The sequence below is a fragment of the Ochlerotatus camptorhynchus genome, unplaced genomic scaffold, assembly GCF_037179485.1.
Source record: "Ochlerotatus camptorhynchus isolate MF236.1 unplaced genomic scaffold, CSIRO-AGI_Acam_v1.1 ptg000002l, whole genome shotgun sequence".
NCBI lineage: Eukaryota > Metazoa > Arthropoda > Insecta > Diptera > Culicidae > Ochlerotatus > Ochlerotatus camptorhynchus.
This window is the reverse complement of record NW_027040494.1, coordinates 4,966,902-4,990,380: the sequence shown is the minus strand read 5'-3', so window position 1 is coordinate 4,990,380 and position 23,479 is coordinate 4,966,902. Positions and strand designations below refer to the sequence as shown.

The window sequence follows — 23,479 nt, the reverse complement described above, 5'->3', positions numbered from 1 at the left end:
ACTGTCACCACAAAACTGAAAAAAATGTTTTTCCAATCGAGCAAAGCAGTGCATTTTGACGGTTCGATTGGAACAACGTTTGACAGACGGCCATACTTTTACTTATAGCGAATTCGTTTATTATTCAGTTCCAACCTGGATCGGGTATCAAGATTGGGTCTGCTTGTTTTCTGACAAACGTCAGTTTGCTCGTTTGTTTTTAAAACCCAGCTCAGGTTGAGGTTCGCACTGACTAAAAGTTCGGTTTCGCACTGGGTTGGAACTGGTTCCAACCCCGATAATAAACGAATTCGCTATTAGAGGTGGGGCAATATCTAATGTCGTTTTCGTTTTTGCGGTGTAGCTACACCGGTGCTACACCGCCGAACACCGAAAAATTTCAGGGTGTAGCTATCGGTTGAACCTTTGTTTACAAACAAATGATGATGAGCTGTCAATGGCTCGTGCTTATTGCTGCTTACACTACACCGGTGTAGTGTAGTAAAAACGAAAACGACATAAAAAGTGTGGGACGCTCAAGAAACTGTAGACACGCACCGAGTTAGTTGGCGTAACGATAAGACCAGTTTTTTTTTATCTGAATCGATTATTTGTAATGCTCAATCGCGTTAACTTTACGAAGCCGATAATGTATTGTTCATTATTTTTCAGCCCAGTGGCAGGCGCGTAGGCAACATCTTATACCGTGACAGCGAAACCCAGTACAGCAAAATAAACAATTTGAGCCCGGGACATGCTGCCTACTGTCAAACGTTGCTGTTGATATAGGCCTTGTCACTGGCCTGTTATTTTTAACAAAATTCACTTATTTCTCTGTCTAGTCAACTAGTTAGCAAATTTAAAATCGTTAGTTTCGTATTGATTGTTAGTTCGACTTCGACCGACTATGGTGGGTGACGATGAGACTCATCGAGACGGGGGGACAAGAGAAACAAAAACTAATAAAGAGAGACAAAAGACAAAGGAATTAAATTCTTAAACTAGACATTTGCAGAAAGACATAAATTGACTGCATATAGCAGAGATGGCGGGTTCCCAACACGTCTCTGATAGGGTTATAGGATTGTCTTCCTTGGACCTCTAGGGTATACAAAAGTCGCTCTCTGGCGGCGTCATTATCCGGACATTGCCAAACTGCGTGATCTGGCTCCTCAAACGAAGGATTCAATCAACAAAATGGAGAATGTGATATTAAAACAAAACTCAGCTACCATTTCGTATAATTAAAAATAAATAATTTATTGAGTTCCATTCTTGCACATACAAAATGCATAAATAGATAGTGAAAACAGTAGGACAAAGCCGGTAGACACTCGTAGTAGAATGTGAAAAGACGGAAATTTGAGTCATTTCGATCAGATCGCATACCGTCCAAGAGTTGAAATGCAAATATTATCTTTTACTTATTAGATATATCCTGATAGAAAAAAAGTAGGAAACATATTTACAAAAAGCTGAAATAATTAATTTATCCGGGATGGAAGCTGGACCCTAACTAACAGCACTTTATCTCACCAGTAAATTAAATAAACTTAAAGCTAGGCTCTTCGTTGTCAGTTTGTATTATTCTTCCTAGTGTTTTAATTTTCTGCAATCTTTATTTTTTTTTCATATTTGAACTAGCTATCGGCTCAAGATCATAAAAACGATCGAACCGTTTTGCCTGTCTGGGTTTATTATCCATTTTGTAATCACCTGCTCTCGCTCATCGAACTGCAATGGTTTCAAGGAAACCGCATCGTTAAAGAAAACATCACTTCAATTCACACTCGTGGTTCAACTGCCCCCTCTAACGTTCTAATCGCACATCTTCTTCAACAGCGTCGATCGATATCTAGGGTATGAAGTTTCCTCCGGATTCGCGGGGTTTCTCCGTTGCATACTTTGGCTTGCACACACATCCACTCTCGACTAGGACATAATCCTGACCGGTTAGCGTCACCGGTCCCAGCGGAATCACCAGAAACAGATAGGGGACGTACGTTTGGGTACATTCACCCCGGACCACGTCGCACTCGGATGATCTAGAAAAGAGATGAAGAAACAGATTAGCACACATGAAACAAGCGTGAGATCTTGACGGGTCGGTTTGTCGGTGCAATTATTTTATATGATGATTAGGCTGCTAACATGTGCGAGAGGGAAAGGAGCGGTTTATTATCAATCCGCGCCAGACAAACATATGTTAGCTTTTTTTCCCCCTCTGGCTGTATTAGGCTGCAACACTGTTTGTGGTGATGAGCTGGTACAAACAAGTGCCGCAAATTAAAAGGCTTCAACGCCGCTCGGGTGCGGCAGGAGATGAACTTCTTCGGGTGAGTTCATGTTTTGCTTTTATCTAAATAACTTTTATGACCGGTGGCGCGGAGTTGTGTTTGGTTTTTATTTGCATGTGAAAGTCGATACGTGAGGAAATTCAACACTGATCCATCGGAAGTCGTTTGATTAACGTTTGTGGCTTTATGTAGAGTTAAGGGCTTACAATGCTCCACGTTCACAATGTGTCTGAACAACTTTGTTGCAGACAATAGTGTTTTAGGAATCCATAAAAAACAAGTTAGGGAAGGTCCATTTTGAATCCCCCTCCCCCTTTGTCACATTTTTTTAATGGACCTTTTTTTTTTGTATAACTCGTCCCCCTCCCCCGTAAAAGTGTGACATAATTAATGGACGATCCCTTACCGTTGCACATACATTGGTGTAGAGCCAGAGATTGGAACCTGCCCGGGCCCATTATCGACTTGGCGATAAAGAAGAAGTTCAAGGCAGGATCCAACTCTACAGCACTTGTGAGATCCGTCGCGGAACTCCAGAGAACCAGATACTGCAACCACACTATCCGTTACTCCGATGGATCGGTTTCCCGTGAAAGGGTTGGCATCGGCATCACGGGCCCCCAAATGTCCGTACTTCATTGATTTCCAGACCAGTACACTATATTCTCGGCAGAAGCGGTCTCTGCTTTTATTGCTGCTACCACTACCTCAAACAAGCCGATTGCCGTATTTACGGACTCCGCAAGTGTAGCCCTCAACTCAGACTCTATCAAGAACTCATGGATCCAAGCCATTCAGCGGTATGCCCCCAGAAACACTACATTTGTATGGATTCCGGGTCACTGCGGCATTCGTGGTAATACCCTTCTGGAAGACAAGCCCAACTGTTTTCCCAAGGCGGTTCCATGGGGGGACCTGAAAAAATGGGTTGCTAAGAAAATCTTGGACTTATGGTCATATACATGGTCCCAATCAACAAGCATTTTCCTTAGAAAAGTGAAGGCTGACACACGAAGATGGGAAGACCCTCCTGACCACGAACCGGCCTCTTCGATCAAATATGAAACCTGCCAAAATCTCAAACATGTCTAGATAATCTTTTAATTCTTTAGGAAATCGTGTAGATGTGCAGAGATATTTGCAGATATTAATTGAATCCTGAAAATCTACAGAGAAAATTACAGAACTTTCGAGAAGTTTGTAGATTATTAGAAATTTTGTAAACATCAGAGATAATTGTTGATCTTTAAGGATCTTAAATCTTCAGGGATTCAAGAACTTTGTAGATTTTTAGGAAAATTTGCAGATCTTCTGAAGACCACACATAATTTCAATGAAATCTGTAGAACTATCGAAAAATTTTCAGATATTCAGAAAAGCTAGTTGATCTTGAAAGATATTTCACCGGAGAAAAGCAACAAAACTTTAGGGACGTCCAAAGTCCAAAGGAATCATGTAAATCTATAGAGAACTTTCCCACTAGCTTGTCGAAAGTTGGTATCTACATCCTGGTGAAGTTTTGAAATCCATTTTCATCTTCATATCGCAGCTCTTGAAGGACAAGATGAGCCAGATCCGGGTTGGTGTTCCTCGTGAGCAATCATTTCCTACTGCACAAAGTTCGCCGTCTTCTTCTCATTTTATTTAAAATAATAAAAGCAAATACGCCTGCCGAAGCTAGAGTAATTTTCCGATAATTAACCACTTGATTCGAGCAGTTATTATGACGTTTACTACCACTCGAACTTTGAAATAAAACATTATTTTGAGATTTTTTCTTCTAGAACCACGAGAAAAGTAGCCAACATTTGAGCGTTTCATAAAAAAATAGAAAGTAGTTGATCAAGTTTTATGAAATTGCTGGTAGAAAGTCAGTTTTGGCGTGACAAAGTGGTCAATTAATTATGAAAGCATTTACTTTTGATTCCTGATACAGTTTTGTTTTAAAATCTGAATCGACAGTTCTCTTTCGACATGTGAAAGCAGTGTGAACACCAGCAAAGTGTGTCGAAAGTAAATTCGAGCAGATTTTTCATTATGGCGGCGGTCAAAATCAGACCAAGAAATCAGATAGTCTAAACGGACCTTTACTGATACTGATTTGGTCTACCTTGTTTTTTTCATCGGACAGGTGGGTTTCTCTTCATCCGCTCTCGTAATGAATTACCCATTAACTAAGCGTATGTTATCTTGTAATCTAGAAAGTGTAATTGTTACCACATAACCGATTAAATTGGGCGCCTTACCGTTTACATCGGTATGGATAAATCAAATCGGGTACGCTTTGCGGCTTGCGTGAACTCAAGTATTAGCGCCAATTCCTCCAGACATCATCATCACTATTCGGAGATGTAATACTGTTACGAATGCTACAGGAAGTTCCAGTTCACAGTCATCTACTTGAACCGGCATATTCAATTGATTTTCGCAGTGTCGAACTCGTGGCTTCAAAACCGAAAAAATTGATGATCAATCGGGCGTTTCCGTTGGAGTGCCATCTGCAGACGTCCACAGCTTCAATTGCAACTGCGTGTAATCCATACCGCTAGATGTTGACCGGATTGCCGGTGGTCATTTTTGTTATTATTATATTATTAACTTTATATGAATTTTCTTCATATGCACGGACAAAGAAAAAGTACCGCAAAAAGTAGAAAAAAAAATCACAACGATTGTAGAGGTAACCAGCCGGTAAAAACTGCCGATACTGAATTCAATTGGTCAGTGGCAGTAAAATTAATGACCGTAGCACTCTTCCTCCACCAAACGAAAGTGAAACAACCATCCTCATAAACAAGTAGCTTCGGAGAGAAACTTTTGCATTGATGATGAGTCAATAATCGCCCGTAGATGATCTTTACCGATGCAGTGAGTGAAAAGAGATAAGAGTTCATGCCATTTGCACTTACATGAAGCAGTAGATAAACAACTTTTTGCGAATTCGTTAATTATTCATGAGCTGAGGAAGGCATACCTACCATACCTATATACTTACTCGCACACTTCGAAGACGACCTGCTGCAGGAGATCGGGGAATTTTTGCACGATCGTCACGGGCTGGCCGGAAGTGAGACTCACGCCGTACATCGGGGCGGTGGTGTTGTAGCGGGTTTTGCACAACCGCGAGGGCGTATCGAGGCACTGTTGGGTGTTGTCCACGGAGCGACCTTGAAGAAAAAACAAATAATGGATAGGAATTATAATCTGGACGGGTGTCAATAATGGCAACATGGTTGGTTTCGATTTCTTCGTAAAAAATAAGCCTCAAGACAGGGTTAGTGAATATTCCAGTCACGCCTGACGGAAAAAAAATTGAAATCATGAAAACGATACATATTTGGAAAAGAGTAATTGCACGGCCAGGGTGGCAGATCTTAAAGGTTTTGTTTAGATATATCAAACGCAATGGCAAAATAGTTCATACCTACCAGGCTTGAATACTAATGATCAACTAGCAGAATGGTATGTCCGTCCATATAAGAATTAACGAGTTCAGTGACAAACAATATACTTTCGATTACCCGAACGCATAAAGCGACTATAAAGCAAACCTATAGAGAATACTTTTTGGAATTGAATTATTCGAAATGGTAGTACCATAGAGGTAACTCTAAGACTAGAAGGTCCCGAAGAAACATGCTCAACTTTTTGGCTCAGCTCTTGTACTATCTTCGGTCCCAAGCTAATCGATTCACCCCTCGAAACATAGGAAAATCCACTAACCCCTCATTTTATCTGTCAAACTTTCATAGCGAATCAAAACAAACATAGTGTAGTACTAGAATTTCGACTAGAATGGGGTACGTTAATCGTTTGCGTGGGACCAATAGGCTAGTCAAGTAGTGAGCCAATTTAAAATCGTTAGTTTCGTATTGATTGTTGGTAGCACTGGAGATCTTGCATCGAATCTTACAAAAAAAAATAATTGCAAAAGAAGCATTCTATGGTTTGAACGAATCCAAGATCAATTTGGTCGAATCAGATGGAAAAAGATAGGTCAGATGTCCAGCCAGGGTTGGTCAGGGGTTGATCCTATCTTTTGGATTAAGATAATAATTGATCAATATCTTTATTATAACATACAATAATCTTTACGCAGACATTTTGGAGAACGTTATGCTGTAAAACCTTTGGCTAGTATCAAGTTGTTTCGCTTTGGTGTTTATTTAATTGACGGTTATAAAAAGGTTTTCATGTTTAACTCACAGGTGGTCTTATTGTTTTGTCCATCACTGTAATTGTTGCAAACTATTATAGTTTCAAGCAGTTTTACAAGCATAATGAAGTCTCAAACAATGTCTTTTCGAGTTTGTGAAGTTCAAGTGGGTCTTCTGTCAACATCCACAACATGTTTTAATCTGAGTGGTGCGGAGCTGAGTACTGCGAACTAACTCAAAATGCTTGTCATCTGGGAGCCGAGTCAAACTGTCAAACGGGAGCCAAACATTCAAAAGAGCTCAGAAGTCATGTAGGTAGTTACTGTTTGAACCACAAGTAAAGGTGTTGCCACCTACTGAAAACAAATTAAGAATTATAATTATGAAACTGTCGAAACATCAACCTTAGTAGGCGGATAATGTAAATCATCGAGCGTGATGCTCGAAAAAGTGTTTTTATTTGATTTTAATAATGACAAAACTGAATTGCTGAAACAAGAATGAATTATACTTTATAAGAGTCATGTGAGCTTTGTGGGCAGGTGCACTCCCATCACCATGTATACGTTATATCTGGAGCAGAGGAGGAGGAGCCAAGAGTTCATTTGACAGCATGTATATACAATTTCGTGAGCTGTTTCAGCAAAACAATTTCAAACTGCGGAAGATTTTCAAGATGTTTTCTAGCTCACTTGAAAAATAAAATCCGCTGAGTTCGCAGTACTCAGGTACTTTCAATTTTCAAGTTATTTTGCTTGAAAGATGTTAATTTTCTTGCCTTTTACTCTCAATACCGCTCACAAAATGGTGCATTTTTTTTCAGAGCAAAAATGAGAACTCGTTCGTGACTTTCTCATTATTTGATTACAATTGCTTGAATGAGCCAATATTTTGTAAAGTTCTAAACAAGATTTAAAATTGTTATTAAGTAAAAACCTGATCAAGTCAAACGGTCGAATATGCTTTTGCTGCTTTCCCTCAAACCCGTTATTTTAATGTTCAAGTTTTCTTTGTTGTCTATAATCATTAGTGATTTTGGCAATGAATTAATTGTACATTTTCATTAGTATGAATATATTTGGACAGCCATCAAAGATACACTTCTCGATAACTTTTTCGAAGGAACGTATCAGCTTTTGTAAACAATGCATTTGATCGTTGATTTGGTTGGTTGTTTACAAAAGCTGATACGTCCCTTCGAAAATTTAATCGACACTTTATGACATATTATTTAATGATAAGTGTTGATCCTTATTCTTTATCTTTCGAACGAATCTGCCTTGGTCTTGGTCCTGATCGTTGGATTTTTTGACAACCATTTAAAGTGACTCCGCACATATTTAACGCTCTCCAAAGTATTCTGGAGTTAAAATCTTGAAGATCAACAGGAAGTTTTAACACTCCGAATACGATGCCTCCGAAAAACGTGTAACGGCAAGTTTGCAATGGCATAACTTAGCTATTTCTTAATACATTTCAAAAATTATGGTACCTTTAGAATTCCTAGGGTTTGTAGATGATTTTGATTGTAAAAAGATTTAAAATAGAGTCGTCTACTTTTTTTAAAAGCGAAAAAGTTGTTACACGTTTTTTTGAAAGGTGTGTTTGTAGGGTTTTGCAAGTGACGCAAGATCTGTAATTTAGATGAATGGGCACAAATGTTCACAATTAGCCAGAATACAGTCATGGTTCCTGTAAATGGACCCTGGAGACAACGGAACGCTCCTCGAAAGATCCGGAACATCCGTAAAAGTGGTCAATCCATGAACCTGATCCTAGAGCTCTGCGGTTTTTTTAAAAACATTAGAAACTGTGATATAAAAAAAATATTTAGAGTTGTGACATAAACATGTTCCTGGATGGCCATGGGACCGTCCTTCGGAAGATCCGGAACATCCGTAAAAGTGGACAATCCATGAAACTGATCCTAGAGCCCCGCATTTGTTTAACATTAGGATCTGTGATATAAGAATGAATTTGGGTCATGGACCCAGATGGCCATTGGAAGATCCGGAACATCCGTAAAAGTGGTAAATCCACGATCCTGATCCTAGAGCTCCGCATTTTTTTGGGGTTGTGACATAAACATGAACCTGGATGTCCATAGGACCGTCCTTCGGAAGATCCGGAACATCCGTAAAAGTGGTCAATCCATGAAACTGATCCTAGAGCTCCGCGTTTCTTTTTAACATTAGGATCTGTGATATAACGATGAATTTGGCCATGGACCCAGATGGCCAGCGGAAGATCCGGAACATCCGTAAAAGTTGTAAATCCACGATCCTGATCCTAGAGCTCCTCGTTTTTTTTTATAAACATTAGTTACTGTGATGATAGAAAGAATTTGGGGTTGTGCCATAAACATGAACCTGGATGTCCATCGGACCATCCTCCGGAAGATCCGGAACATCCGTAAAAGTGGTCAATCCATGAAACTGATCCTAGAGTTCCGCAGTTTTTGAAAAACACTAAGAACTGAGATGATAGAATGAATTTGGGGTCGTGACATAAACATGGACCTTGATGGCCATGAGACCGTCCTCTGGAAGATCCGGAACATCCGTGAAAGTGGAAAATTCACGAAACTGATCCTAGAGCTCCGTGGTTTTCGTGAAAACGTTAGGAACTGTGATATTAGAATGACACTTGGAACTGTCATATATAAATTAATTTGCGGTCATGACATAAACATGTACCTAGAAGGCCATGGGACCGTTATATCACAGTTCCTGTTTTCAAAAAAACGCAGAGCTCTAGGATCAGGTACATGGACTGACCACTTTTACGGATGTTCCGGATTTTTCGACGACCATTTCGTTGTTTCCAGGATCCATTTATAGGAACCATGACTCTATTCTGGCTAATTGTGAACATTTGTGCCCATTCATCTAAATTACAGATCTTGCGCCACTTGCAAAACCCTACAAACACACCTTTCAAAAAAACGTGTAACAACTCTTTTCGCTTTTTAAAAAAGTAGACGACTCTATTTTCAATTTTTTTTACAATCAAAATCATCTACAAACCCTAGGAATTCTAAAAGTACCATAATTTTTGAAATTCATTAAGAAATGGCTAAGTTATGCCATTGCAAACTTGCCGTTACACGTTTTTCGGAGGCTTCGTAGTCGGCGTAAAGTTTTTTACCCACCGTATTCGGAGTGTTAAACAATGTCCTGAGAGTCTTTAAGGATTCGTGAAGTTCAAGAGATCCTTCTGTCAACAGGCACATTATCAAATGGTTTCAATAAGATATTTAATGCTCTCCAAAATATTCTGGAGTTCAGATTTTGAAGATTACAGGCAAAATGAAGTCTTGAACACTGCCCTAAAAAGCCCGGGAAGTTCACGGGAACCTTTTGACCACATGCTCTCCAAACTATTTCTAGTCAAGCTCTTGAAATTGTACAGGATCAATAAAGTTTTCAACAATTTTCAAAAAAACCATTGTGAAATTCAAGCGAGCCGAATGGTTTCAATAAGATGTTGCATCTTTCATATTGTGGGGCAATATTTTATACTTTAAATGATGGAGTATATTCACATTATACATCATTTGGAAGCTTATAATAAAAGTTTTCATAAACAACTTCAAACATAGGGAAAGATCTTTCCGATTTAGAGAAAAGTGATATTGAATTTATTGATTGCCTACGTACCGGCGACGATTATCACAAAATTTTAGATCAGGATCGAGCATTTCGGAACAAATACTGCACAACCTTTAAGCAATCTGAACCAAACTCTGTTGCGTTTCAAAACATGTTTTCTCCTTTACAATTCGCCGAACAACCGCGACCATATGCTCTACAATCTGACTAAAATCCTAAAAAAATAACAAATCTCGATTACTTTTTCGAAGGGACGTACCAGCTTTTGTAAACAATGCATTTGATCATCAATTTGGCGTAACTAGTAGCTCGTCTACGCATGCTTACACTACCATCAGATAAGGGAAATTTTACCCTACCTATTTGCCAAAAATTCAAATATTGCTCTAATTTCACCAAATCTCGGAAATAGATTGGGAATACTATGCTATTTAGAACTACTTTGTCGAAGACTGCAGTGGGGAACAAGGGGTTCCTAATGTATACCCTTCACTGTAAGAAGAGTAAAACACCCAATTTTTAACATTTGTTTGCATTGTGCACCGCCCAATCTATATGATATTCTGAATGACCAATAGGAGCAAATCTTACATTTTCTACAAGAAATAGATGCCATCTAGACAGGAAGAAATATCAGACGTACAGACGTATATCTCAAAACTGATCGTACAGCTGATTTAAATTTTATAAAAAAACGGCTCTAAAAGCACAAGTTACAAGGATAAGTCTCTGAATTTTTGGCAGCTGATTTGGCATACATTTATCAATTATTGTCTCAGTATTAGGCATTTTTGTTTGATTTAGGTCATGAATTTTTATACAAATTTCCTGACAGTTGGTGAAAGGTCATTTGGATTCAAGCTACTGCACGGGTAAGTTGGACATTGATTAGCTGCGTCGTGGGTGATTTGCCCATAATTAGTATCGGCGGATTTTCACATTTCTGACGATCCTGCCAGGAGACGAACCTGGAATCTTGGCGACCCCTGATAGGTAATAAAAGGGCAAATCACCCACTTTGCAAGGAATATAGGATAAGAACGCGACCGGGAACGGCCGTTCTGAATGAAGACGGATTTGCAAAAATCGAGTCGAGGACGGATTTGCAAAAATTCTCTCTTCGCCGTGGCAAAGCCACAGGAGAGAATGGGACCGGGACGGCCGTTCTGAGAAAACGAGTGAGGACGGATTTGCAAAAAAAATCGTCTCCTCGCAGTGGCAAGGCCACAGAAATAGAACGCGACCATCCGTGCGTGGCCTGCAATGGCAACACGTCCAGTGGTCGTAAGATGAAATACGTAGTACATTGCTCGAACCATGCCGGATAGACGGGTGAGGACTACCTACCTTACCTAAATCAGACGACTGAAAGAGCTGCTCTCGCAGGCTTGCATAGACCTGGAACAGCGTGATACTGCGGCTCTTCAAGTCATCACTCAGTTCCCCGGAGGAACGTTCAAACTCCAGTGACGCCGTAACGGTGCGGGAGTTTACTGGGAGATTACTGGTCGCAGTGGTGTTATGTCCCGAACAGAGTAAAAAAAAAAACGGTGCGGGAGAAGCCCACCAACGGTGCAAACAAGCCCAGCTCTCAGGGCATTTCACCGATTGTGGATCAAACGGACGAGTGTAGTAAAGCCAGTCCCCGGTATTATATGCACAATCATGGCATCCACCAGGTGCAGTTCATGGACAAAATGTCTACATCAGAGATGCAGAGCTCGTTTGCCGATTCGCGACATATCGGGGACATTACGACCTCGTCGATCCATTCCAAGGATTCGTAGGTACATACGCAGGATCGTGCTTGCGGAAGCGACGATAACATTGATGCCGAGAAGAAGCGGCTTGTCGAGATGTACGAAGCTCGCATTGAGGAGCTAGTTAAACAGCAACAGGCAGACGAACAGCAGAATCGCATGTCCGTCCAACAATGATCGCGTTGAGGCTTTGCAGAAATTGTCCAAGTCGAACAGCAGATACTGTGATCTGGTTCCAGACTACTGTGAAAATCCCCAGTCGATTAACGTTGTCAAAGTGAGTTTTAATTCTAGACGCAGCCAATGCCACCGATGTCGGTAGAAAAAGATACGACGATTTGTTTTTGCTCATATGAAAAAAAGGGAAATACACACACACGGTGGTTCAACAAATTTTTGCGGAACACAACTACAAAATATTGTTTTCTCTGATAACGCTAAAAATATATGGAATAACATCAACTCTCCAAAATTAAATTGACAGCTGACAGCGTTCAGTAATTCATTATCATTAATTATTGTTAAAAAAAAACTTTTATAACTTTTATACCGAAGGAGAGGGAAGATATGAGATGGATAATAATTAGGTAGGTCATGAATTTTCATACACATTTCCTGACAGTTGGTGAAAAGTCATTTGGATTCAAGCTGGTGCACGGGTAAGTTGGACATTGATTAGCTGCGTCGTGGGTGATTTGCCCATAATTAATATCGGCGGATTTTCACAAATGCTTTGAACGAGGTAGTGTAAATGCTGCGACAACTAATCGATAACGAGATCAAAATAGCCTTTACACCCAACCGGAGGATGTATGATTTCCTTACAATTATGTGGGATTCATCATCGCAGAATGTTAGTGGATACCGCATTAACGGAGGATGAGATATACCGAGCTGCGGTCCAATGCACGAAAAATGTAGACCGAAAAAATGTGGAGTGTACATATAAGTGAGTAATTTCATGGCGAAAAAAAAGTTGGCGACAGGACTCGAACCACGAACGTTGCGAATATCAGACCTGTGTTTTCTCCACTGCATCGGAACATGGATAGGGTAACAGCGAATAAGCAGCGCTCATACTATGATTTCGCATCCTATTTTTTGCTGAACGGGAATTGGAGAGAATCGAAGCAAGTGTGTGCTTCGTTCTACAATGTTATGAATAAAAAGCTTGAGGGTATAGTCGAAAGCGTGGACAGAACACGAAATAAAAAAGATAAAAATATCATTACAACGTATATCATTCTCTTCGCTATTCGCTGCGGAAGTTGAAAGGAAATGCAACTAACATTGAATGTAGTAAATTTTTGGTTTACATGTTGTTGCTCAGACAACAAGCTAGTTTTAGAAATAGGTTAAACGCTCCTATAGTTGCAGTACGTTAGAAGCGTTAGGATCCTATTGTTGTGCATGGAGACTCAATACACAACTATACTGCCGGTAATCGCAAGTCAGTCCCATCTGCATTTTTATCAATTTTGAGTTGGCATCATTATTCAGTTTATCTTTCTATGTTTTTTTAGATGTGCTATTGAAAAAAGGTGGTTTGTTCAAGAAAACTGAAAAACAATACCAAGTCAAATTGTCCCACAGCGAAAAGTAACCGCAAGTCAGTCCCATTAGAAAAAAAATATGTTAGAAGTGTTAGACAACACATCGCATCATGAGATTTGTCCACTTCTTCTAGGGTATCTGGAACACGTCCGGATGTGGCCAATATAGTTCTTACGATACTCAGTTTGACCGCCAATGGATATGGCTTTGAATTCTCATGTGATGTATCGCTTGAAGGATTTTGATTTAAATAGGATTTACCACTTCCCCGGGGATACCTGGAACATGTCCGGGTGTGGACTACATGGTGCTGATCACTCATCATGACTCATATTGATCTTATTTTTAAATTCTCATGTGAATTGATTTATCGCATGGTGGGTTTGCCACGTTGATGAAAAGCTCTGGTCTTATGAAGACCCATACTCACCAGAATATGTGCCGGCCATTGCTCTGGAACCAGCGGAACAAATCCAGAAGCATTCAATAGCGTTCTATGGAACCATGGTATCTTTCTACTGTTCAATACTGTGCTAAACTAATGCAGCATCGTCATGGAATTGTGACTGACTTGCGGTTATTTTTCTCATTGACTTTAAATGTAATCGCAAGTCAATCACACACAGATTTTGTCCATAAAATAAAAAATTCACGATGTTTTTTACAATATTTTTGGGTAAACATAGATGCATTCTATCAAATTGTACGTTTATTTTTAAATTTATCCCTCCAAAATAAGTGTCAAATCAGAAAACTTGTAAAATCTTTGAACGCCGTTTCCTCATTTCCAGTTTTTTACAGATGGGACTGACTTGCGGTTATGGGCAGTATAGGAACCTAACGCTTTTAACGATACGCAACTATAGGAGCGTTTACCCTATCACTTTGACTTAATATCAATATTAATTAGAAAACAGAGTTGGACATCATTCCGCTAATAAGCTTAACTAACATTTTCGTCAGCAATTGTTGCTTTTGCTTTTTCAAAACCAGTATCACTTTTGTTAGCTTCCGCGAAATTGATATTTCGCTCAATAGGCTGTAATTTTCTTCACACCTTTTAGGGTACGCCATCTGTATAACACCCGACTCCTCACTGCTAAGAAAATATTCATTTACAAGTCCAAAATGTTCGATACCGCTCACACCTAAAATTCTAATTGAACAAACAATGGAAAACAACTTTGTTGAAGGTCGTAAATCAAGTCGACTAATGTGTGAAAAGTTATTAACCATGTGATGTTCAAAGGTTTTGATAAAATTCAAATATTGCGGATCATAAGAAAAAAATATATCCGGCGGCTACCACAGAGTTCTACCGCAGCTGTCAAAGTTCTACCACCAGAATGAAAATGAGCTGTATACAGAAAAAAAAACATAGTGTTATAAAGTTTACCAACCCTAATGTATACCCTTTACTGTAAGAAGCGTAAAACACCCAATTTTGAACATTTGTTTGCCTTGCAAACACGTTGCTTCAGAATCTAATAAATGGATGAAACGTGGACATCTCGCACCGTACGTTCCGTTGTTATAAATGATTGGTCGTTGGGAGCATCTAATCTAAAAAAGTTAAATGATGCTCCATTTTCCTCGAGTTGTTGGGACATGAGCACTAGCTCTTGTCTTATACCTATATGGCTTATGGTTATAGCGTCATGACTCGCTTTCTGAAAAGAAAAAAAAAGGAACAAAAGGCCGTAGGAAAAAGGAAAAGGAGGAAGGAACCCTAGTTCTATCTTCCCTTGTGTAAAAACTGAAAAAACGGGTCTCAAATCAATCTACAGGAAAAGTTCGCTAAAACTCACAATGACTCGCGAACTTTTACTTTTGTGTGCTTCATAAAACCTCGCAGAATTGTCCAACGCTGAACACGAATAGGTGAAAGCTAGATTTCAGTAGAGAGGAACAGAACGAAAATATATTTTATAAATTTAAAAACATATAAATGAAAATAAAGAGAAGATCTCAGCAAGTTTCATGAATTTTGTACTCTTACTGTCCTGCTTTTCCGGGTTATTGCGAAACTAGTTCAAAAAATCTTCAGGCAAATCATGATCACAAAAATGGAACTTCAAGGTACAAAATATCAGACGTCTAAAAGCAGAAAAAAAGCACTTGCCGAATGAACCAATTGGAACTTGGCCATACCCACTCGTTCCTAACCTTTGACAATAGCGCAATCGACATTTAATTTCTCATCAAAATACAGCACGAAAGCGGCTCTTTGAAATTATGTCTAATAGCGAATTCGTTTATTATTCAGTTCCAACCTGGATCGGGTGTCAAGATTGGGTCTGCTTGTTTTCTGACAAACGTCAGTTTGATCGTTTGTTTTTAAAACCCAGCTCAGGTTGAGGTTCGCACTGACAAAAAGTTCGGTTTCGCACTGGGTTGGAACTGGTTCCAACCCCGATAATAAACGAATTCGCTATAAGACAAAGTTGTAGAAACCGAAACAGGTGAATATATAAACAGCAATTAACTCACCAAATGAACGATGGTTTGCCCGTGAAGCCAAAACTTGCAAGACTTTTGCATCTCCTAGTTCTAGCTCAACACTTCAAACCATTCCATCAGATCTTCAAAGAAACTCTTGCACAATCCGCTTCCAATCCAATCAGAATCAACTTGCCAATTTACCTAATAATAGTTCTGACGAAAATGATGCTGATAAAAAAAAAAACACTTTGAAATGCATTTTACCCCGTCACTTGCACTTGCTTTGCACTAAAGTTCTTTTCTAGAACTATGTTATCGAGTGGCACATTGCGTCGGGCTAAAACGCGATGAAAAAATCAATGACAGAAAAAAGAAAGCCTAAAATTTTCGAACCCATGATGTTCTGCTCAGTAAGCAAAATTGGTCGCCACAAGATTCGAGTTTCGAAACCCGTCGGATACGGTTCTGCTTTAAGTTTGCTCTCTGTTTTGTGCGTGCGTTCGCTTTGATTGTTTTCGGTTGCATTTGGCTGATTAGCGCTGGCACTCTGCCTCCCGGACGGTTATGCGTGTGTGATTGTGGTGGTTTTCTCACTTTCTGGGAAGTTTTCGAATCGAGAAGGAAACGTGATTCATCGTGTTTGCAAGAATCAGAAGAGATGTCGCTATCTGCAAACTTGTTTTATTTTCTTCGCGTGTGCTCCCGGACCAGAAATGTGTGGCATAGTGAAGCGATCGATTCCTGCGTCGGAGGTGTTCGGTTTTCTAATCGTTCTATGATGGTGTTGGTCATCAGATGTACTCCAAACACTGAAGGGTCTGTGCATTCTGTTGTGAATCCTGCGGTTTGCTTCCAATACAGTAGCGCAGGTGAAAGAGTGATGAATGGTCTCAATGCTTCGGTGTGAAAAGAAAACGCTTGCTGGAGAGTATTGGCAAGGATGATGCTTGAAACAGCTACGAAAACATAGAAAGACAGGCTTAATGCAGATAATTTTGGTGAGATCTTGCTTTTTATATTAATTTAAATTTGTTTACATTTTCACATAACCTTTACTTTATATTGCCGAATAGAGATTCCTAAATATATTCCATTTTCTACTAACACAAATGTTCCCTCCCGTGGCATATATGAAGGTAGTATGGGTTCCCTGCACCTTTTTAAGTAGATGTTGAACTAATTTTCCTTCCTATCCCTTGCGATTGTAAGGATGTGGCCAGGTGTATAATGCGATACTTGATTTGTAGATTTCAATGTGTGGGAAAAACATTAGTCCCAAGTGTTTTTTTTTCACGGCAACACACGATATTTTCTACAAAATGTATTGGTTGACCATTATATAGCCCCCCACGATTTGTGCAATCGCTTATGCTATGCTATGCTATGCTAGTAAGCACAATTGGTCGCCACAAGGTCAACGAGCTCCTTAAATCACAGAAAAATGACGATCAAGCTCCCGTTCAACTTCGATCCCAGTGGTGATCTCACCGACGTCGACAAAAACTGTTCTTGAGAAGGATTTTATATGTAATTCCGATCAACACATTAGCATTAGCGTCAGCGTTGCTACGGTATACTTCGGATACTAGTGACACTCACGTCTCTTTTGAAATTCTTAGTCAGACTGCGTTCAGGAATAATGCTAGGAAGTTAACATGATTTACAATATAAATAAGAATACCAAAAGCATGACTGTTACTATTCCTGGCCACACCTATATTTACCGTAACTAGGGATAGGAAAGGAAATGTTGATGTAGTACTTACTCAACGAGAGGCCACCGAATTAGTGACACCCTCATCAGTACTACGGAGTTGGAGTATTGGGTACGGTATTAGGTCAGGATACGCCTCAACCAGGCAATACAACCAAAAGCATATGATTGTTTTTTTTTTTGAGGAATTTGATAATAAACCCACGAACTTATGAACAGTAAGCAAACGCAGCAGCCGCTAAGCTAGCCGAGCTCATCAATTAGTTTTTTTAGTACTGCATTAGTTAATTTATATGGAACATAATGTTAAATAAATAAAAAGGAAGGATCTCACTCGAATAATCCTTGAAGCTCCCAAACACAGTTCAAAAAAGCTTCATGGATCTTGATTAAGGAAAACCGCTACTCGTTGCCAGCCCTCGGAAAGAGATGCATCAAATGCAACAGTCCACCATCTCTCGGTATCACTATAAGCCTGCTGGATTCGCACCATCGTGATCATCTTGAGATCTTCGTTGCCCATCAGCTAAGACAGCTCCCAATAAACACCGCTCCTGGATATTCCTTTTTTTCTTTTTCTGTTTCACTTATCATTAGCCATATTTCGATCCCGTCCATGAGATTTTGAACAATTGAACAATCGGAGGTTTGTTTAAACATGATTAAAATGGTTAAAATCACCAAATGAAAATCAGCAGCAAAATAAAAAAAAACGTGTCAACTTTCCAGCACGACCTACTTCGATCCTTTTTTCAGCATAGTTGCCCTATTCGGTAAAACAGCAGGCTGAGAAAAATATTATAGATTTTTTTTTCTCTATGTGCGCTTATGCATGTGACAACGCGAAATATTCTGAACAAAGTAGGAAACATTTTGTGTACATTGTAATGTCGAGTGTGACAAGCGATTCCAATGTATAACTCATTTTCGCCAAAAAATGCTAATAGGACTGTTATGCCGCACAGGGCAGCTTGCACTTCACATACATCGCCTATCAGGATCATAAATTCCCACAAACCATGCTTTCCCGATCACTCTTGAGGGTTACTTGGTCGATTTTCAATTAAACAAACCGTAACACACTTACTTATCTCGAGACAATGCTCTTTTAATGGGCCTTCGACTTTGAGAGCGCACACACACAACTCTTGAACGGTCATGCTCACAGTCGAATTTCGCTCAAATTGAACCGAAAAATTTGAATTTTCCCAGCGCGTTGGAAAACTTTTTGGCCATGCTGGGGAAAAAGAAAGTTTTCGGAATAGTGGCGGATACCTCGCTGCATTGTTATTGGTTGCTCTTAACCCCAGCTCGGCAATGCTAAGGCGGCAACAGAAAGAGAAGAGAGAGAGAACTTTTTATCTATCCGACCGACCGGATATAAATTTTACAGATGACGATTTTCGGTTGATTTAGCTTGGCGCGAGCTCATCATCGGCCGGTCGGATGATGCGGTTACTACTGTACAGATGAAACAAGAATTGAGGTGGTGATCACCATCTCTTGAACACTGTCGAATCGAGAAGAGAGGAGAGGCAAGCGGTCTTGGAAACGGGACCACCACAAAATCCAGTAATTGATAATTATTTTCAGCTTTATATACCCCATTCAGTAACCACTTGGTGGAACGCGAAAAGTATTATCTTTCATCATAAAGCTGGAGTAGCACGCTGCGATGGGTCTATGGCTCAAAATCGCGTAGATTGATGATGCTGGGAAAGATTTATCATAACGGTAACGTGTGAAGATCGTCGTACCGTGCGGTATGCGGAGCCAATAAAATAATGTGTTAATTTTTCCTTTTGCGGTAGTCGTAGGTTTGTGCTAATTTTTTACCACATTTGTGTTTGAGGAATGAGTCACGACGAAATTTGTACTCCCAAATTGACGGATAATATTGGTAATTATATAGGGGAAATGTCGGCTTCGGCAATACCTTAACCTATTATCGTCATGGGGTGAACAAAGTCCTAGAGCACTTAAATTTGACCAATAGATGCTCTGAAACACAATGTATCCACAAGCCGTCATTTACGCTACTAGAAAATATTGTAATAGGAGTGGTGGGTACGATTACTAGAATTACGAGTACTGCAATGGTTTGAAAGCTATTTGTCTGACAGAACTCAACGGACTGTTTTTAATGATTCTATTTCCAGTCCCGTGGGGAATAACCTTGGAGTGCCCCAGGGAAGTGTATTAGGGCCCCTGTTATTTATTATGTATGATTTGCGACGTTTTTTACGATTTTGCAACATTAATCTTTTAGCAGATGATACTGTGTTATTCATTGCAGCTAAGGATTTAGATGATGCCGTTTTACACTTGAATGAAGATTTGCGTTCTCTAAGTAGATGGTTGAACTAACAGTTGAAATTGAATACAAGTAAAACTAAATTTATGGTAATTTCGCGGAATCGAGTAAATGAGAACGTCTTTTTGTTTAAATTATAGCCTTTTTAACGCTCTTTCGTGACTTGTCCGGGGTGATATTTGAACGCGTGACTTCGGCGTGAGAGGTATGGATGCTAACCACTACGCCGGGGTCGCCCCCAAGAGAGAACGTCTCTGTGGTGATTGATGATGAGACTATTGATTGCGTTCGGGAGATTAAATATCTTGGCGTGATTATTGATGACAAACTTAAGTTCAACTCTCACATTGACAATGTCATCAAGAAAATTGCCAAGACGTATGGAATTCTAAGTCGACTGAAAAAAAAACGATTTAACTATTGGCAGTAAAATACAGCTATACAAATCAATCATCTCTCGTCATCTAGACTTTTGACCTTCCATTTTATTTTAAGCCAATGCAACACAAATATCGAGATTACAGCACTTGCAGAAAAAAATAATGCGTTTGATTTTGAGATATAATTGATTCACTTCCTCACTTTGATGCTAGACGCCTTACAATGGTTGTCGGTGAAGCAAAGAATAGTGTATTTGACTATGGTGTTCATTTTTAAAGTAGTTAACGGATTGCTGCCTCGATATTTGTGTGATCGAATTGAAAGAGGAAGTGGTTTTCATAGATATAATACTAGAAACGCGGTTGAAATAATAACACCACATTTATTGACTATTTTAAAGGAATAAATGTTTTCAATTCGATGCCTAGACATATTTATCAAACGTTCAGCAACACTAACAGAATTAAAAAGACGCTGAATTTCACACGTTAAAACTGTCTTTTGAAAAGTTATCCAGTGATTTTTTTATGAATTGACAAATTTTGTATCTTGACGAAGTTATCTCTAACGGATTATTTTATATGGATAGCTGCCATAACGACTTTTTTTTTAATAATTAGGCCGGAACAAATACACTCAGGTCTTTTTTTACACGGGGGATACGTACCGTGTAAAAAAAACCTACGAGATTTTGATTTTTCACATGCTTAAATGTTTTTAAAAAATCGGATTTTGATGCCATTTGTAATTAAAGCATGATATGGTCCATATAGACATATTTAAAAAATGTCTGTATTTACACCAAAAATTGTGATTTTTTTTTAAGTATGCCATTCGATTACCTATAGCTTGAAACGGATTGTGATTGGAAGCAAGTCGATAGGTTGTATCGTTGTCGAGAAATCGTTAAAAACGTACCGTGTAAATCGTGGAAAACCGTGTAAAAAAAACCGTGTAAAAAAAACCGCGTAAAAAAAAACCGTGTAAAAAAAGACTTCAGTGTATCAAGTTTTTCTTTTGTCACCCCCCCCCTTCAAAATTTTGCAATATCATATAAAATAAAATAAAAATAAAATAAAACTTTCAGTGTATATTTATTTTTCGCAAATTCATTTGGGTATGGATACTTGCTAGATTGTATTATGTTGTTGTTGTTGTTGTTGTATCACCTTGTTCTTTTAAAGAATTTTCACATAAATTGGTAATTGACCAGTACGGCATGACAGGTCCTTGAAATCGGATCAGCCGGTTTCAGTTGTTGAAAACGGATTTTATCGAACATCATTCCTAATCTTGTTTGGCAACACACTAGGTAAGCCACCTTCAATCTGATCGATCCCTCTTGTTCGTTGCGCACATCTTCGTCTTGTCCCAGTCGAACCATTTTCAGTGGGTCGTTATCCGACATTATTACGATGTATCCAGCCCACCGTAGTCGCAAGATTTTTGCATTCGATCTACATTTCTTAACTTACAAACCTTCTACAATGATACTTAATGATTCACTTCTTTTCTACAGTGATTCAACAATTTCCGAGCTAAATCCAATCTTTTAAACATTGGTTTAAAATTTTTAGAAGTGAGACCAAATCAGAAACGATTCAGGAAATTCCTAACTGAGGTGACACTTTTCAAAGCAGATTCAAAACTGAGTCTGGACTTTTTTGAAGCGAGTTCAAACTTTCGAATAAGTTATCAATATTTTTAACTGAGTCTAAACTTTTCTGTTATGTTATTCAATCCTTTTTGAAGTTGTCTAAACTTTCCTGAAGTGATTCAACATATTCCAAATCCAATCTTTAAAGAATTGGTTTCGCATTTTCTGAAGTGAGGCAACATTAGCTGATTAATCCTTTTCCTAAATGAATCCAAGGTTTCCTGCATTGATTCAACTTTTCCGAACTGAAACCAAACTAGTCAGAACGGGTTTGATATTTTCCTAAGTGAGCTTCAGATTTTTGTTAACTGCTTTGGCATTTGGCAAGGACACAATCTTGCTTAGTGAAAGTGTAGGAAGTTTTCCGAAGTGAACCGACAATTTTTTGAGCTTAAATTTTCCAAATGGTGTCCAACCTTTTCTGAAGTGTTTCAAAACCTTCCTGAAGTGATTTACCTTACTTTTAATGTAGATTCCGCTCCCTTAGATCCCTTCCTCGTTCTTGTGAAATTCACATCCTTTGAAAATTAGGCAGAGATTTTAAAGAATGGACCTTCATGTGTTCATACCTGATGGTAGATTTTTTTTTAAAGCAAGCACGATTGTTGAGAAAACTGGGTTTACATCCACAGAAGTACGTATTTTTATAGAAATTTGGGTTTCTTGATCAGCCAAGTTGGATTTTGGCTCCGTCCTTTGAAAAACAGGCTTGGATGTTATGGAATAGACCTTTATGAGTTCATACGTGATGGTAGATTTTTTTGAAACCAGGTTGGATTTCGGTTCAATCTTTTGAAATTTGTGCTTAGATTTCATAGAATGGAACTTGCTGAATACCGGAAGGACGAACCTGGTTAATAGTCACAAAAGAAGGTATTTTCATAGAAAATAAATTTTTCTGTTTTTCCAAAGTGAATTTTGGCTTCTACCTTTGAAAAATAGGCTTGTATTTTAATAGAAGTTGCTGAATCTATAGATGAGGGTTGAATTTCTTCATTTTTTGAGAATACCGAGTTTAAATTCACAAAAGTACGTATTATCATAAAAACTTTGATTTTCTGTTCTGTCAAGTTGAATTTCGACTCCGATCTTTGAAAATAGGCTTGAATTTTATAGAATGGACTTTGCTGAATCCATACGTGATGGTAAATGTTTTGAAGCATGCACAATTTTTTAGAAAACTGGGTTTGAATTCTCAAAAGTACGTATTTTTTATAGAAATTTGGGTTTCTTGTTCAGCCAAGTTGAATTTCGGCTTCTTCCTTTGAAAAATAGACGTGGATTTTACTGAATTGCTGAATCCATCCGTATTTTCATAGAAATTTGGTTTTTCGGTTCTGCCAAATTGCATTTTGGCTCATATATTTGAAAAATAGGCTTGTATTTTTTAGAATGGACCTTACTGAATCCATATGTGAAGGTTGAACCGGGTTTGTAATTCAAAAAGGTTGTTTTTTTGGTTTTCCTTTTCTGCTAAGTTGGATTTTGATACTGTCCTTTGAAAGTTATGCTTAGATTTTATAGAATTGACCTTGCTGAATTCATATGTGATGATTATTTTTTCAAGCACACCCAAAGCCAGGTTTAAATTGACAAAACTACGTATTTTTGTT

The 23,479-nt window shown here is 38.8% G+C and overlaps 1 protein-coding gene across 1 annotated transcript in view; it reads right to left on the bottom strand.

The window, feature by feature from the left end:
* Positions 1-1,213: 1,213 nt before the first annotated feature.
* The window catches only part of LOC135698167 (uncharacterized), a 106,210-nt gene continuing 83,944 nt past the window's right edge, over positions 1,214-23,479 (bottom strand). The window contains exons 9-10 of the mRNA XM_065218097.1: positions 5,272-5,443; positions 1,214-2,024 (exon numbers count right to left, since the gene is read on the bottom strand). Coding sequence (XP_065074169.1) covers positions 1,835-2,024; positions 5,272-5,443 — 362 coding nt within the window. The 3' untranslated portion in view covers positions 1,214-1,834. The remainder of the gene's footprint in view (positions 2,025-5,271; positions 5,444-23,479) is intronic.